This window comes from Scomber scombrus, chromosome 21 (assembly GCF_963691925.1).
Source record: "Scomber scombrus chromosome 21, fScoSco1.1, whole genome shotgun sequence".
NCBI lineage: Eukaryota > Metazoa > Chordata > Actinopteri > Scombriformes > Scombridae > Scomber > Scomber scombrus.
In genome coordinates this window covers 12,969,999-12,987,745 of record NC_084990.1, presented here as the reverse complement: position 1 = coordinate 12,987,745, position 17,747 = coordinate 12,969,999, and the positions used below count along the sequence as shown (strand labels likewise).

The 17,747-nt window shown below is 38.7% G+C and overlaps 2 protein-coding genes across 3 annotated transcripts; both read right to left on the bottom strand.

Moving 5' to 3' along the window:
* Positions 1-1,347: 1,347 nt before the first annotated feature.
* On the bottom strand, positions 1,348-6,925 carry atxn7l3b (ataxin 7 like 3b). Of its 2 annotated transcripts, none has more exons than XM_062442110.1 (9): positions 6,909-6,925; positions 5,650-5,696; positions 5,427-5,542; positions 4,555-4,687; positions 4,085-4,256; positions 3,773-3,873; positions 3,616-3,638; positions 3,367-3,412; positions 1,348-2,465 (listed from the first exon to the last, which is right to left on the bottom strand). In XM_062442110.1, the coding sequence occupies exons 3-9, from the start codon at positions 5,475-5,477 to the stop codon at positions 2,386-2,388; spliced, it is 606 nt and encodes a 201-aa protein (XP_062298094.1). In that variant the 5' UTR covers positions 5,478-5,542; positions 5,650-5,696; positions 6,909-6,925; the 3' UTR covers positions 1,348-2,385. The 2 variants fall into 2 exon arrangements, with proteins under 2 accessions (XP_062298094.1, XP_062298093.1); XM_062442109.1 differs by lacking the exon at positions 6,909-6,925 and adding an exon at positions 6,723-6,863.
* A 255-nt stretch (positions 6,926-7,180) lies between these two features.
* LOC134003564 (upstream-binding factor 1-like protein 1) lies at positions 7,181-14,548 on the bottom strand. Its single transcript, XM_062442801.1, has 12 exons — positions 14,279-14,548; positions 14,004-14,179; positions 12,276-12,353; positions 11,988-12,143; positions 11,817-11,881; positions 11,670-11,736; positions 9,119-9,180; positions 8,807-8,996; positions 8,528-8,575; positions 8,371-8,433; positions 7,998-8,054; positions 7,181-7,875 (listed from the first exon to the last, which is right to left on the bottom strand). Exons 1-12 carry the CDS (start codon positions 14,295-14,297, stop codon positions 7,807-7,809), a joined length of 1,050 nt encoding a protein of 349 aa, XP_062298785.1. The 5' UTR covers positions 14,298-14,548; the 3' UTR covers positions 7,181-7,806.
* Positions 14,549-17,747: the final 3,199 nt, after the last annotated feature.

Below are 17,747 nucleotides of genomic sequence, written 5' to 3'. Positions count from 1 at the left end.
ACGAATATCGGACATTTCGACATTTACAGTTACTTTCGTCTAAAACACGTTGATCCTCTTAGTGTTGATCCTCTTAGTGTGAACCCTATGCAGTCTATGGTGAGGATATAAAGGACAGGACGGTTAGTCTGAAATAACCCTTTTCAATTATAAATGTCATTACAACAGCCATAGTTGAACTATCAAGGTGCAAATACTTTTTTTAAGGGAAAAAACTGAGCTCATAGCATGGCTGGATTGAACTGTTAGGGGACCTGGAGCAAAAAGTGCTTTATATAGGCTATATAGACATTGTTACCTTCAAGTTCACAATAAGGATGACTACTGTATATGGCAGCTTAAATATTTGCTCAGAATCCCAAAGGCCATCCAGTACCCCTATGCTAAAATAATTCATTTGTGGTCATTGAAATTATTTAAGAATATGTACCCTGTGAGCACAATGTAAAGCAGAGCTCAACTCAATACAAGGCCACAAGATAATAATGCTGGAACTGCCTTGATATTGCACTTGGTTGGTGTGGATAGCTATTTTAAAAAGAATCGAATGACAAAACTAGTTGACATGTAGTAAACCCCTGAGGGTCTGGGGGGCCTTAAGACAGTTGCCTGCTTTTCCAGTCTTGTTTGGCCACATAGACTGTAGAGTCCAGTTTTTCATTCAAACAGATCTGTGCTGAAACTGGCCTAGGTAGGCAGTATACAAACTTGGCAACCAAACTCAGTACTATGTCAAAATCTGTTTCCTCTTTAAACAATATTTCCCATAGCAGTGTCATCAGTTTACATCACAGAGACTACTGGTTTTAGTTTAAGGGTTACGGTTGCACAAAACTAATTACTTGTATCACAACACAGACACTGATGCACATTGCATTTGAACTGATGAGGGCAGAGATGCATCAATATTTGTTGAAAGATATCAATATTTATTGTGGTTACACCACTCATACCTGCTCGACTGATGACTTTTGCTATCAGATGTACAGACAAATCTCACTTTCTCTGCTGTATTCAGCAACACCAACTTAAGGATTTAATAGTCAAGCCCGACCACCCAACTTTTTTATCTACACTTAATTAAGCTTAGAGCTTAAAAGTTTGAGTTTAGGAAGGGCACATGAAGGCAGCATAATTGACTCCTCCAGGCAGTTGTCAGTTATGAACCCAACTGAACACTTTACTTTGAAGAGACAGGATCTGTGTCAACCTCATGTTTACGGTTACAGTTTCAGAAGATAAGATATACCTCCTTATGCTGAAAAAACCTTTACACAGCAACGTTTCTTGCATCTCCCTCATCCAATGAATGTATTATTGCCCTCATTTGATCAACAGCATCCCCTGTTGGTTAAATGATCATGATTGGTAAGCACTGGAGCAAGGTTACTGAGGTTTTTGTTGCTTTTTTCCATTCATCAAAATCCATACGCAGCGCCTGCTCAGAGTTCAAGTCAATGCCTAAGGACAGGTAACAATTCAAATGCTAGACAAATGAAACAAACTGAGCCATGATAGCAGCAATTCAACTATTTGAATATTTACACTATCACATCACACCAAGGATATATGTAACCCTTTACAATGTAAACACATGATACAAAGACATTTTTTGAAAGCTAGAAAACAAGCTGATCTATCCAACAAAAAATGAAACAAAAAAACCTGCTTTCTGCAGCAAATACCTGCTTGTACAATTAAGGGTTCACTCACTGAACAGTTTCAAAACAGGTTTCCACAGGTGAATGTGAATGTGAGTTGCTTCTCTCTCATACACACACATACACACATAAACTGTATTGTAATTCAGCTGGAGAACTATGAGCCTGACAGTGAATGTGGAAACAAAAGACAAACCATTAGTAATGATTGTCCAAAACACAATGTGACATTATTTTTCAAAAATTATATTTTCAAAAGGTGAGGAAATATTAAGTACACCTAATGCTTAATCATGTCTGTATTTTAAGAAACAACATAATGTATGTGCACACAGTCAATGTCACGCAGCTGCCTCTGCTTGGCCACTGAATGAATTACACCAGAATCTATCTCTGTGCAGTGAAATCGTAAATGGTGATATTCATTATTATGGACTCCAGCAAATACTTCCAACATAGAGTTAACTAAAAAAAAAAAAACAAAGAAGAAGAAATGAGTGTTGGTACAATGATTTTGCGAAGAGAAAAAAATCTGTCAAGTATACAGTGGGAGGTCTGGACTGCTTCTCCAGAGCAGTTAATACCATAAATGTCACTTTTAAAATCAATGTCCATTGATTTCACAACAAAAAGGGGTGAAGTGTTATTGGTCTTCCCGTGTGTGCGCGTTTGTGTGTAAGTACACACACTATGGTAAAAGAATGTGTGTTTGTGGCTGAGGGTGTTATTGAGGGAATGCCTCATCTTTCATCAGCATGCGCGGGCTTTCCTGGTTGTCCATTCGACGTCTAGGACCCATCATGCCTATGGGAATGAACAGTAGGCAGTGTGTCATTCAAACCCTCCAATTACATGTTATTTAAATGAATGTTTCATTCATTTCATCATTGATCACATCAATATAAGACATAGCAAAGAGACAAATATTGATAACTATATTTACAGTAATGATCTAAGCATGAATTTGTATGTTAAAATACACTAGCAAAACACTGAAAACAAAACAGTGGAATTGTTACTGTGAAGGCTGACCGATCCCTTTAACTGAAATGACGAAAATGATTTGCCATGCTCAAAAAACCTGGCAGGGTAGGAGGTAATTTTAGTCAGGAGAAACAAATTAAACAGTGACAAATCTGCTATAATCTCTCTTTGATGCAATAAAGCATATGAGCTCATGGGTACAGAAATGGGTATTAACTTACCAATGTCACAAGTTTAATCAATTTGATCATACTGTTGTAAGTAAACTGATTTGAAGTATATTCAAATTCAGACTCTATAAAATGTCCCTGTGCCTTTCACTGCAATTTGCTTCCAAATGTGCAAAATGAATCCAAATAACATTTTAACTCGCAAGAGTGACATCAGATGGGCCTCACAGCATCAGATCATTTAGCAGATTAGATAACCTATCAAGCAGAGGCTGTTGTGTTTTGATCATTATTAATAATATAAGTACTGTATCCTAAATAGTCTATTAAATATGTTGCTCTATTGTCTTAATACTGTATGTTCTTTACTTTCTTCACCCCAAAGATAAAACTGAGACAAGCAAGAAATGATCTACTATTTGACCCAGAATGTTCTTTTACTGGGACATTTAAATAATATTCCCACAAAAGTTATAATATGTTTTACCAGGCACAGTTCCCTTCAAATGATGACAGACGATCACCAACATCAAGCACTCCTTTCAACTTACTGCTCTTATGCTTGAATGATTTGGATCTTCTGGGTGAGTTTGGATTCTGAAGTGGAAAAAGAAAATATATTTTGTTTTAGTGTATTCCAATAGGTCCAGGAAGTCAGGAATAATCAATTATATTCTCCATTTGTTAATATACATGTTTCAGTGAAGGGGATATTAAAAATGCTATAATATTCACAACTGAATTTTTTTTTTTTATAATAAAACCACAAAAAAATAGTAGGCTTTTTACAATAAACATACCTTATCAGATTTCCTTTTCTTGGCTGTAAAAAAACCACATACAATTTTAGATTTAGAAAGCATTTGAGTATTTTTATACATGTCAAATGTCATTAAAGTATTAGCAATCAAATCATTCCACAGCCAAACACAGGTCAAAAGCAGTAGAGTTCCTCACCTTTCTTTTCTGCCCCATAAGACCAGTCATTATCATTTACGTCGTCATTATCCTCTTGGTCACTCTCTGACTTGTTGTTGGTGTTATTACCGGTGACTATTCTGTAAAAAAGGGAAGAACATGACAATGACTCAGCATTACTCTCTGCAAATAGCAGTTTGAATATAAAAAAAACATCATCTGAAGGACATGTGCTGAAAAGGAAGCATCCCAACAACAAATTTCTAGTGCATATGTGCACTAGAAATTCACCTAAACTCATGTAGGATAGTTGTAGGAAAAGGCTGAGTAGTTATCTGCTTACTCTCGTACCTGCGATTGGCTATGCGGCTGCTGTTGCGTCCCATGCCCAGGCATTTCTCAAGGTGTGGGGCAAAACGTGAGGCAGCAATGCTCCTGCTGCAGTTGGGACATACACACTCTTTGTTTTTCCACTGGTTGTACACCTGGCCAAACACATCCAATCCCGGCTGGTCCACAATTTCTGGAAATTTGACGTGAGATTTAATAAACATTTTTGTTTTATAATGTAGTAGCATGAGTGGTTATGGATTTCATACTAGACAAACCAAGGGTAGTAAATTTGTTGTATTCCAGCCAACCTCAGTGCACAGGAAACGATTATGTTTTCTGGCTTTGCAGTATCTATAATCATTGATATAAACAACTAACTGTAAAATCACACATTTTTTCACCACCCTGAGGTAATAATGAGACTGTTGGTGGTTTGAGAAGAAATTCCCAATATTTCCCTGTGGTAGACAGAGCGACTTTTTGCTTACCGAAGTCCCTCATACTTTCTTGGTCCGTATCATCCAGGAAAAAATAGCCCTGCTTGACGGCCCGGTGGACCTCGAAGCAAAGTCCAAGGCATGCATCCTCCACCAGGTCAGACAGGATGTCCTGAGCTAGGCCCTGGCAGGGAGGGGCCAGGGAAACAGAAATATGTTATTCATACTATCCATGGGTAGGCTCGCCATTTTTCAAATCTGTCTTAAAACAACAGTCAGGTGCCCAAATGAACATTGAAACATGTTACGCTTGCTGTAATTATCCTCCTGTTCTTACTCACCATTAGGAAATCCCCATCTTATGCAGTTACAATGTAAGAGATGGGGGACAAAATCCACAGCCCTCCTTTTGCACGAACATTTATTTATAGGTTTACCTGAAGATAATATGAGGCTTCAGTTGTCCAAATTTGTGAAATCAATTGGATATCTTTGAAAGTTACTGTCATGTTGGTGCTAAGTACCCTTTTTTTTGTTACTATCCCTCCACTGCAGATGAACAGGAAAACACTGTCCAAGGAAACTCGAAGAAAGAAATGTCTAACTCAGACAGATGAAGCCTCATGTCGACTTCAGATGAACTTTTAAATACATTTTTGCACAAAAAAACATTGTACAAACATTGTAATCATGTAAAGACGGGATCTTTAAATGTGCAGTTCATTCAGGAGGAACGATTACAGCTAGCAAAACCTCTTTCAACGTTCATATGGGCACATGATCTTTGTTTAAAGACACACTTGAAAAATAGTAAACCTATCCTTTAAGCCAAGTTGTTTCATTCAAAAGGCTGATGTTATCTGCAGTGTGTCAGCAGATGTAATGTCCAGCAATTATTATACAGTGGCGTGGCTCCATCGTACCTCCAGCTTGCTGTTGTCCAGGCTGGACATTGAAACCTCCTCCATTTTCATTTGCCAGAACTAACAGATGAGCCGACGCTGCTGTGGTCATGCTGCAAGCATTGGCCAAAACAAGGCTGCAGTAGGAGGGAAACACAGTTAGCAACACAGTGGTACTGAATCATGTCTAACTAATGAATGTGAAATCAGTGTGTGACGCCTTGAATGGGATGCGGCTACTTACAACTGCACGTTGAACACTGCCAGGGATGTACTTCCCACGTTTACAACCTGCGAATATCACAAAACTGATTAAGGTTGGGGCTGAAGCACTGCAACATCTCAATAAAGAGACACAAAAGGAGCCACGAGTGGAATGCTGGCTTAATGTTCACCCTGCTGGCCCGAGCGTTACTGTCTAATGAGAGTAGCTTAGCCAAAACCTTGCTGAACAAAACAAAGAGCGTGGCTATGAATAGGCTGGAGGAATTGAAAATGCCAAGAGGTTACAAGAGAGGCGGTGTTGCGGTTTAACGAGCGACCGTGTTAAGTGGTGACTTTGGGCCGAATGTGTCCGTGGTTGTCGTGGTGACGACAGCTGTTGAAAACACGAACAGAATATATAGGTGCCCTCCTAAAAGCCTTGAATTATCTCACAATATACATGCCCATTCTGTTTTACCTTACCTTATATACGTTAAACCGCGTCGCTAACAAAAGGCGTTCACGTTCATTCACATTGAAAGCAACCCCCAAACAAGGTTTGAGGGAGAAACGCTGGATGTAGTTGACCGGTTGAACGAGGTGAACAATGTCCAAATAGTTTTAAAACACTATCTAGCCACACATTGTGAAGAAGCAGGTTAACTGGATGAATATGGGCTGCTTACCAGTTGATGATAACGGTGTAAAATCCCAAAATAGAGTACTGGCAATTTATCCGCAATGGTTTGGTTCACACATTATTAGAAACGTTACGGGGTGAATGCGTCTTCCTGAGCTGAATTCAACTTCTGTAAATGGTTAGCAGAGTAGTATTTATTGGTTAAAGTAGCCTATAATTAACACGGCTTTTAAGAGGACACCTATGTAATCTGTTGCCGTCACTAAGAGCAACCACGACACATTCGGCTGAGAGTCACCAGTTAACACGGTCACTCCTTACACCGATACACCGGTATCCGTCTCACAAAAACCACAGGGTCAACAGGGGCTGCAGCTACACATATACAATGTATCAGACCGAAAGGTTCAAATAAAAGACAATGTAACATATAGTAGCCGGCTGAATGGTTTTGTTGTTAATTAATGACGTACATTTGACTACAGCGAGGCTTGTCCCCAGACCCCAGCACTGTTACTGCTGCACTGCGGCGATCGCCTCTCCACTGGCCGCACAAACCGCGAATGAGGAAAAAACAACACTTGCTTCCTAACATAAATCCCAATAATGAAGAATACTGCAATCACAGCACCGCAAATGTCCTAATTGTGTTTATTTACCTATTTCGGCAGGCATCCATCTTTACATCAGAGATCAGACGGGAGCAATCGATCACAGCACGAGTTTCCACCAAGTGCTTCCTCTACTGCACTGCCGGGTCTTTTCTCATACATTCACCATCCAGGCTAGCATGTGACTGTGCTTTACCCCGCGCAATGCAGGGTTAAACTGGCCTTTTGTTTGCTATATTAAAATCATTGTGAACCATCGTATTGTTAAAAAAAAAAAAAAAAAAAAAAAAAAACCCTGGTCAGGTTTATCTGGTTAATTTTACTATAACAAAAAATCTCAAAGATGAATCATTGTTTAAAAAATACTTTGTTAGAAATATATGTGTCTGAAAACAGTATTTATTAACATTGAAGAAAAAGTATTACTTTTCAAATAGCTATGTTAAAAATACTTATATTTTTAGGCCTACCATGACTTTTTTTTGAAAGGCTAATCAAAAGTTTCAAAGAAAACAAAACAAAACAACAACCCTGGCACAGTCTTCTTGTATCCTTTATCCACAAGTAACATCTGATTTGCTTGAGGGCCCCCAGTAATCCAGCATATAACCACACAACTATGCTCAGCTTGGTTGTGTGGTTAGGAACATGCACAGTGTAGGCATAATATTAGCAGAATAATGGTTTTACAACATGAATTTTGCACAGGGACCCTATTTTCAAGACAGGGCTTCTAGAGTAGGTAATAAAGCAGGACCCACCTTAAATGCCCTGAAAAACCTTTTTTCTCCTCAAATGGCTTCTCGCTATTTAATCAATCTGAAGCTCGATCACCTACAATTTTTAAGTGTTAAACTCTTTAAATCCCTAAAAGTGTTTTCTCCTGAACTCACTCATCTCACATTTAGACTCGAGTTCTGAGGTTCTCCTGCTGTGGTTCTACCTCTTAATAGATTTCAAACATTATAATATCATCATCATCATCATCATCACCATCTTCTTCTTCCTCCTCCCCCTGTGGATTAGCAAATGTTTTTTTTATTATCATTTTATTTTATTTTTCAAATAAAATCTCAATGGACAGATGCAAAATGAAATGAACAAAAGCATGAATAAATCATGTTTTAGTATTCTAACCTCTTCATCTTCTCCTTCATCACTGCTGCTGTACTCGATGTCTTCATCTTCTGAATCCTGTGTGAGATACAATAAATTCTTTAATGCAACAAACTTTTTAATGCCGGTTGTGTTTTATTTTCAAGCATTCTATGATTTATATCCTAACACTCTTTCATGACATATATTACACATAAATGAGTTCACTGACTTTTCAAGATACCTTTTACTATATGCTAATTTGCATAAATCTAATAATTTTTAAAGAGAAGCTGTATGATTCAACGATAAACCTCATGAGTATTTCTGTGAAGACACATTTATTTTAAACCTCAGTAATGCAAGCTGTATTATCAGAGCTTGTGTTGTTGTTTCATATTGAATCAAAACTTACTGATATTGTGTTCATATCTGTATTGTTAGTTTTGAAGTGTTTGTCATCGAGGTATTTACATTTCTGCAAAGACAAGAACATTATGAATTTCAGATAACAATCAGAAGAATAAAACATCAAAGCAACATTTTTCAGACAGAAAATTACTGATTCTTACACTGGGGTTACAGATCCGATAGCCTTCCTGTTCTGCTGTTGTCAACGTCTGAGGAATGTAGAAGGTGACACATTTAAAAGGGACCTTCCAGTGGAAAGTTTAAAAGAAATCCACCTTTTCTTAAAAGAGAGAGAGAGAGAGAGAGAGAGAGAGAGAGAGAGAGAGAGAGAGAGAGAGAGAGAGAGCGAGAGAGAGAGAGAGAGAGAGAGAGAGAGAGAGAGAGAGAGAGAGAGAGAGAGAGAGAGCGAGAGAGAGAGAGAGAGAGAGATTTCTTTATACCTTAAACCAATTCTGCAGCTTCTTTGAGTATTTTCTGAAGAGGTCATCGCATTGCTCCTTGTAGCGTTCCTTCTCCCTGTTAGGGAGGTCCTTCCACATGTGATGGATATTGCTGTCGTATTCACTTGTTCTTGCTATACTGTTGTTTGTTTTTTTCAACCTTTCTTTGTAGAAGATTAGATTGGCAGCCCTGTGAGAGTCAAGAGTAACTCAATCACACGTTTGTCCTCTGATGGACAACTGAGGATTCATTTTGCTGAAATTTTTAATGAATGCTGGTTATCTTGAAGGAATGAATGTTGTTTGACTCACCGAGGGGGCATCTTTGGCTCACCAGGAAATGTCTTTCCAGACTTGGCCTGTCTTTTATTGCCCTGCATGTTATGGACAAACGTTTATTTTTAAAAGAGGAAATTAATCCACCATCAGTTTACATCAAAATACTCAACATATGCTTTGTCAAAGAGGTCACACATTCATTTGAAGATAATTACGATTATAACTTTGCAAGCAGTAGTGTGTAATTGTAATAATAATAATAATTAAAGCCGCAAGCGGCGATGGCGGGCCCTCGCTCACCCATGCCACCGCGGGGCCTGAGGCATGGCGGGGCTGTGGCGTGAAGCGGAAAGTGAGAAAAAACCTGGAAGGAGGCCAAAAATGCAATGTTTCGTTCATCCAGTAGGGGGCAGTCACAGGTAGTTACACATATGGTCTGGTGTGGTCTGGTGTGTTCAGGGCGGCCACTCATCAGTCATGTGAAGTTTGGAGTGAATTGGACAAAGCATGAAGGAGTTATGAGAGGTTGATGGTTCATCCACCAGGGGGCAGTAGAGTGTAACAAAACACAAGCGGTTGCGTTCAGGGTGGGACAGTGATTACACATGTTAAGTTTTGTGGCAATCGCACAATGATGATGTAAAATATGGCACTTCCTGTTTCCACTAGGGGGCGACACGAGTGAGATCGCCTATGAGCGGATGGAGACGTTTAGGTCGGCACCCTGGACCTGTGTACCAATTTTCATGATGATACGAGTTCAATAAAGCCATCAAAAAGCCAAACGTATTTTCATGGCGAGGAATTGATGGTCGCCGCGTCGCCACACGGACGCCATTACTCGTAGCTTCACAGTCTTCATAATGTAGCTTCACCAACTGGTTCTGAATGAAGTTGATGGGGCAAAGTATGTAATTTTAATGAATCTTAGTTAACTTCCTGTTACCACTGGGGGGCGCTATGAGTTACGTGGGAAGTTAATATATCGAGCGTTCAGGGCGGAGCCATCATCATGTCCAGCAAGTTTGAAGCTGATTGGATGAAGTATGTGGGCGTGAGAGCCACTCGTATGTACATGGCGAGCACGCCAAAGTTAGTTGAGCCCTGGCAGACACGCCCTTTGACCTACGGATGCGCAGAGCACAACTTAAGCTCAGCTAGGTCTGGAGATGTTGCGTACCTAATTTGAACTTGATCGGGCGAACGCTGTGGGAGGAGTTAATTTTAGGCGGGAAAAATCAAAACCAAAATGGCCGACTTCCTGTTGGGTTGAGGTCATGAGGTCAAGAGGCTTTTTTGCATATGTGGGTATAATACATATGTGTATCGAATTTTGTCAGCATAGGACAAAGTTAGAAAAATTCCCTATGGGCATTTTTGGACTTTGCAGGGGGCGCTATTCCGCCATTCTGCGTCGACCATGTGCGACCACCCAAAAATATCGAATTTCGGATGAGGCCGGACGTCCGTGCAAAAGTATAAGCATTTTCGCATTTGGGAAAGGGGCGAAATTGGGGCACGAAATGTCGGAAGAATAATAATAATAATAATAATAATAATAATAAACATTACAATTTCAATAGGGCTTTCGCCAGGCGACTTGCAGTCGCCGCTCGGGCCCTAATAATAAACATTACAATTTCAATAGGGCTTTCGCCAGGCGACTTGCAGTCGCCGCTCGGGCCCTAATAATAAACATTACAATTTCAATAGGGCTTTCGCCAGGCGACTTGCAGTCGCCGCTCGGGCCCTAATAATAAACATTACAATTTCAATAGGGCTTTCGCCAGGCGACTTGCAGTCGCCGCCCGGGCCCTAATAATAATAAACATTACAATTTCAATAGGGCTTTCGCCAGGCGACTTGCAGTCGCCGCTCGGGCCCTAATAATGATAATAACAACAACAACATAGAATTAAAAAGGTGGAACCATGTGAGCTTCATTTTATCAGATATGGTATTCTATTTTATTAATAAACCATTATTATATCAACTCTTTTAAAAATCATACGAATATCAAATTAACAGGTATCTGGGGGAAAAGAAAAAGCTCAGCTACGCATGAAAATGTGTGTCATGGTCACAGGTCTGAGCTGTGACTTGTCATTTTGATCGGTCGCCAGTCTCAAGAAGCCTTGTGTAAAATTAATATGGATGTTGAGACCATGACTAACAGTTAATGTTAACCCTAATCCCAGATGTATTTTACTTACGTTTTTGACTGTCCCTATTTTGTTAAGGGGGACATAGCATGCATTTATTATTTTTATATTGTCATGATGTTGTCGTTAAATGGGCAAGGGTCTGAAACTTGAGGTTAATGTATGAAAAATGCTCCCTGAACATCAAACTAAATCTAACTTCTGAAAGCTGGCCAGAACAGAGTGAGCTCATAAAGTGGACCCTATAAGGGGTGCATATAGGGCCAGTATAAGATAAATGTGGAGTTTTTCAACTGTAAGTCATGCAAAGATATATCAGTATGTAGACCTGAAAATGTACATGATACATCCCCTTTAGTCTTTATGAACCAATGGCAGATGTTCATCATACACGGTTGGCATAGTGAGAAGAGGACCCTTACATTTTGGATGTGTTCAGAAACATTTTTCCTCTTCTCCCCATGAACAGGAGCATCTTCATACTGTTCCCTGTAAGACAAAGAATTTGCTTGACACTGTACTTACATGAGCTGACCTTTGGTCCAAATGTAATGTTTACATGAAGCTACCTGAACTTCTCCATGCTTTTCTCATATTCTTCTTTTGTAAGCTGGTATTTCTTCACATATTTAGCCTGTGTTTAGCGGGGGGAAAAGTTAGTAATTCATCATCTGAGGCCTTAGGCAACTCCGAATGGGAGGAAACACTGTTCTCACAAAAGCCTCTCTCTCCGACTGTACCTTCTCTTCACGTGGGAGTGCCTTGTACTCTTTCAGTACCAACGTCATTAGTTCCCTTTGTTTCAGTTTTGGTTTCTTCTCATGAAACTTGGCGACGTTCTCCTTATAAAACATGGCAGAGGGTGTCAATGGTGTTTTCGGGAGTTCTGGATGGATCTGCAGGAAAGATTACCCATTATAAAGTCACCAAATCAAGCATGTGGTATTATCGAACAGCCTTGGCTTTGACCCTCCCAATTTCACATTTACAACACAAAGTCATCAAAATATTGATTGTGCTATGCTTACCTTTTGGTTCTGGCTAGGATCAGAAATGACATCTTCAGCTTCAACGATGAGCTCTGTGAGGGTCCGAAATTTGCGCATCTAAAAAATAACAACAAGAATTACATTTATCGTAACTAACAACATTTGTAAGACTGTATTAATAAAAGATTTTGAAATTTTAAGTAGTTATTTGTTGTTGTTTCTTCACCACAGAAAGAAAATATTTCAATTAGCTTCTCAACTTGAAAAACCTGACAGATGTCCCTATCTACCCAGGGTGTCCTGTTGGAGAAAGGGTGAATAATGAACATCATGGTGATATTATGAAAAGTTTATTAAGATGAGTAAGATCAAATCAGTTTAAGATATGTTTTGATCTGACTATGGAGGAGAGCAACTGAAAAAAACCCTACTTAATATCGTAATACCCTTTAACTGTAGCAACCATTCTAACAGTAACACCAATCCAGCGAGAGGTAAGTTAAAGGGGTATGTTATGTTCTGCGTTTGCTCAGGAGCTTGTTTTCTGGTCCTTTATTGAGTAAATAATGTTTTAGCTGTATGTGACTGGTCATTGCAGCAGAGTTTTGTTGTGAAATGTGCTGTCATTGACGGCAGCAGTGTCGTGGGAACTATATCTATACCATGTCCTGCTCATGCCAAAGATGACAATTCAAAGCCTTGTGACTTATGGAAAAAGAGTTATTTAATTCTGTACAGAAAAATAGAGTCTGACTTGCACACACCCAAGCGACCATTATATACAAAGATAGGCAGAGCTACAGAAGTCAAAACGCATACCAATGTCTCTCGTTATTTTCCACAACCCCAGCTTGCCTGTCACCTCACTCTCCCTTATCATACTCTGCTCCCAAACTGGCCTTGATCATTCTCACACCACATTCCCGTTCTTTAGTTGAATCTCTGCACATACACTCTGCCTCTAACTCTTTCACAGAAAATTACCTCTGCAATAGCAGCTAGCCATCTCATTGGCTCTAGAGCTAATATCTGTTTTAGTGTTTTAGTCTTATGGCACCGTTTTTGTTGTGTTGTGTCATTATGCCGTTTGTGACATTGGTGGGAGTATGCAAAAAAGTCACATCCTTTGAATTGAGTTTCTGGCCTGGGACGCTCTGATGAAAATCAGTCTACAGGCTGATATACATCAACAAATGTTGATATCTAATTTAAGTTATGTTAATACCCATTCGCTCATTAACAATAAAAAAAACGATTGATAAATGCAAATAGCTTTGTAACATTAACATGAAATTTGGTATCAAGTACTAAAATGGCAATATATGCCATACTGGGGTTAAAATACTGTGGTGATAACATAGATTGAGGGCAGGGGTCTTATCGGCCTAACATTTATTCTAGAGCAAAGCAATGGCCCCAAACAGAGTCATAAAGACCCATCATCATTGACAAGAAGACCAGAGTCCTGCAACAGATGGGATGGCCCCAACACAGCCCTGATCTCATCATCATGGATTCAGTCTGGGATTACATGAAGAAAAGAAGAAACTGAGATGCTGAAATTCACAGAATAACTGTGGCAACTTCTCTGAGATGATGAATAACTGACTTGACTGCCAAAAATGTACTGAATCTTAAAACAGTTGCCATTAATATTGACATGGATTGTGAAGTGGGCATCTGTTGGGATTTGGTCGAAAGCCCCAGCTAAGAGATTGGTGAGATTGTTTTTGTGGGTTGAAACATGTATAATTAAGTGGGACCCACCTTCCGAGACATTTCATCCCACTTTTTTTGACATGCTTCAGGTGAGAAAGGGGGGAAAGCCACTTCATCCCAGTCTATACTCTTTATTCCTTGGTAAAATACTCTCATTCTGTCGTTGCCTGAGATATTGGTTTTAATTGTAGCAAGAAGCCTTTGAAGGTTTGCCTTGGTCCACTCTATAGTCATGACACAGGGACAGAAAAAGGGGATTAAAACTGCAATATCAGATGGCCAAAAACGAATATTGCACTGTTTATTGAACTGTCTGTACCAACCAGATTGTTTGGTCTTCATTTCAGCTTCACTAGATTCTCCAAAAACAAAACGTATCCTGCAGATTTCTTCAGTGCATTGGCTGGATATGCAGATGTTGAGTCAGTCCTGTGACTCCAGCAAACCAAACAAACTTAGCTGAATGAACGATATGAACGATATCCTGGAGATATACAGCCTACCATCAATCTACTGATAACTTCTTGTTACCGCTACCTTCGTTGGAAGAACTAAAACACCACGCAAAATAATACGGAAACAAGTCCTGTATCTTCTCAGCCGACATGTGTGGGGCTGGTCTTTCCTTCTTCTATTCATTTTTATTGGCGGTTGGCAACCGGCTTTCAGGTGCATTTACCGCCACCTACTGGACTTGAGTGTGGAACAAGCGATGGTCAGAACTATACTAAAAAAGAAGGGGAAAAAATCCTATTTCCTATACCCGTGTCCTTTACATATTTAAACACCCCAATATAATATAATATAATATAATATAATATAATATAATATAATATAATATAATATAATATAATATTTGATTGAATGGAGTAAGGCTAGTCCTTTCTGAGAGAGAAACCAATCAAGTGCGAGTAAAGAGTAACATTTTATCAGCCAATGAGCATTCTTTTTTAAATGTTTTTTTATGGGGGTTTTTTGTCTTTAAACTTTATTTCACATTTCAATTTACAAAACTCCTACATTTAACTTGCATATGAAACATTACAAGTCTACAACCAATAAAAGTATATGTATACATATACATTTCCATTTAAGCTTGTAGACTCATTGTATACATCTAGACAAACAACATTTGCAATTAGTAACAGGGCAAGATAACATGACCAAAAAAAATAAAAATAATAAACAAAATAAAAGTACATAATCATAGGGGTTGACAATTTAACAAAAGTGCTTTAAGCGTATTAAAACAAAACAGGATACCAATGAGCATTCTTCTCCTGCGTGTGTGAAGCCGGATCCTAAAACATTCAACATTATAATAGTGCCACCTACTGTACAGAAGTGTGTACAGTCGTCACAAAATCATTAAATAGGTGTTTTTCCACAGAAGACAATTTGACGTGTCACAGCAGGAAAACCAAAGGTGTTAAAAGATAGCTGGTGCCCAAATTAACACTGCAATAGGTTTTCCTCAGTGTAATCATTCGTCCTTTTCATACTGGCTATTTAAAAAATCCCCTCAAATGCACTTTCAATGATATAGGAAAACTGTAATATTGTGTTATTTTGTGCAAAAATGCATTTAAAAGTTGATCTGCAGCTTATATTAGGCTTATATGAGGCTTCAGCAGTCATATCCATAAAGCGGAGGGTTGGCCTGACGTTTGGGAAGGCTGCCTGACCAACTTGTATACGCAGTGCAAGGATGAAACTGCCATCGACATTATTGTAACGCTGGGTGTAAGTTAGCGTCACCTTACTAAAGTCTATTGTTGGGGTCGTGGGTAAGAACAGCACGGGGACAGCTTCTTCAGAGCAACTTGTATATGTTTTATTCTCCGCTCAAGAAAACAGACAAGAGGCACCCTTGTCGCCGGTAACAAACTTAAACTAGACTCTTGTGTGCGGCGTATCACTCCGCCCAATCTAACTACAGTAAAACCCTATGGACAAACTACATAGAAAGAAGTAGTTCCCCAATCTAAACAATATAAAGAATATATTTATCAAATCATTAACTATCATAGAAATCATATTTTCTTTAACACAATTATTAACAAAATGAATCTCCTCTTACATTATAATGAATGGGCTATAGGCTTAATATTAGTTTGCATCCAGCGTGCTGCGTGGACTTCATTACATCTGCTGCACCGCTGCTACCACAATTATGAAATAGTAGGTTTATTGTCTGTGACTGTGACTGGCCCTCATAAAAGTAATATTTTACAAATCTGCGTTATATTAACCAACGAAATTCGTTAAAGTAAGTCATTTGGCGACTTCATAGTCATTAAACTAAGTTTGGAGTTTACTGGAGTAAAGGGTTGAATCAGTACGTCTGCTTTTACTAGTCTTTTTTACACAAGTATCTGTAGTACTGCATACTAAACAGGCATGACTCACAAGAACAAGCTTGCACTTTTTAATCATAGTGTGTTAATTGATCGGCTGTGTTGTGTTTTACCGGCGCACAGCACGCAACACATACCTGTGCATGTTTTATGACAGTAAACTGTCTGTATGTTTTTGCGCAACGTATGTGTTGGAAGCAACCGTGCTTGAGTACACTTGGGTTTGGGGTAATGTGAGTCGCCGGGGTCATATCAAATGCACATCTGCCACATTTACAGTCAAATTCCCTATGTGTGTGTCCCTGATGAGCTGCAGTGTAGTCCATAGTAGTAGTAGTAACAAAAAAGATTTGACTTTGGTACTAAAAAGACTATAAAAGACGATAACATTAAAAGACATCTACTTCATTTGACTAATTTTGATGACTGAAGCTTCACATTGGCTTCAAGTGAACTTTTAAATACATTTTTTGCACAGAAGGAGCACTGTGGATTTTGTCCTCCATACATCGTAAGTGCATTATGAAGGGATCTTCTAAAGGTCAGTATGAACTGGAAGAATGATTATGGCAAGAAAAACCTATTTCACTAGCACTAGAATATCCCAATGTTGGGTGATTCCATTAATCTATACATTATTACTAGATAAAAGTGGCACACACAGCTGTACTGCTGATGTTTGACCTTATGTGTGATTTTTATTGTTTTTTATTGTGTTGTTGTTTTTAATGGTGAGAAAAGACATGTACCTGCCGTAGTGGGATGGTAAAATTTAGTGCTACGTCAATCCTGCATCCCTACCAAAAGTGTACCAATTACAACTCAAACATTTAGCTAAAAGGAGACATTATGAAAAAAACAGTAATCTCTTCTCAATACATTAGTATTGATATATTGACAGGTGAAATTATGAATGTGATCACCAAAAGACATATGAGACAACTTTGTACATGCAGGGATTACAATTTTGTGGAGGATTGTTTTTGGAGGTAGTTTTTTATTATTTATGGAGAGATGTAAAGATCACAGCAACTTTACACACAAAATCAGTTTTAACAACACACAAAAATTCAACATTTTCTGTTTCTTTGTATTGCTGCAGAGTGGTGTTGTTCTTCTGCTCTCCAGTGTTACCAGTTTGATCAACTTTGCTACACTTTGCTTGCATCATTGTCTTATAAATCATGTATTACTTAATTCAGAGTTTGGCCTTTCCTTAACCAAGTAAATACAACAATAAATGGGGCGTTACAGCATTACATTCAATCATTGGTTGCTTGGTTTTTAATACAACAATGTGTCCTTTGTTGTGTTTGCATGACTGTAATTGTTTCTATCTTAAATGCATGCGCAATGCATGCAAAATGTTATTTTCAAGCATGAGTGCCTCTTCTAAATGCTTTCAAACTTGCGTTTTTTTTCTTTCATTCTTGTT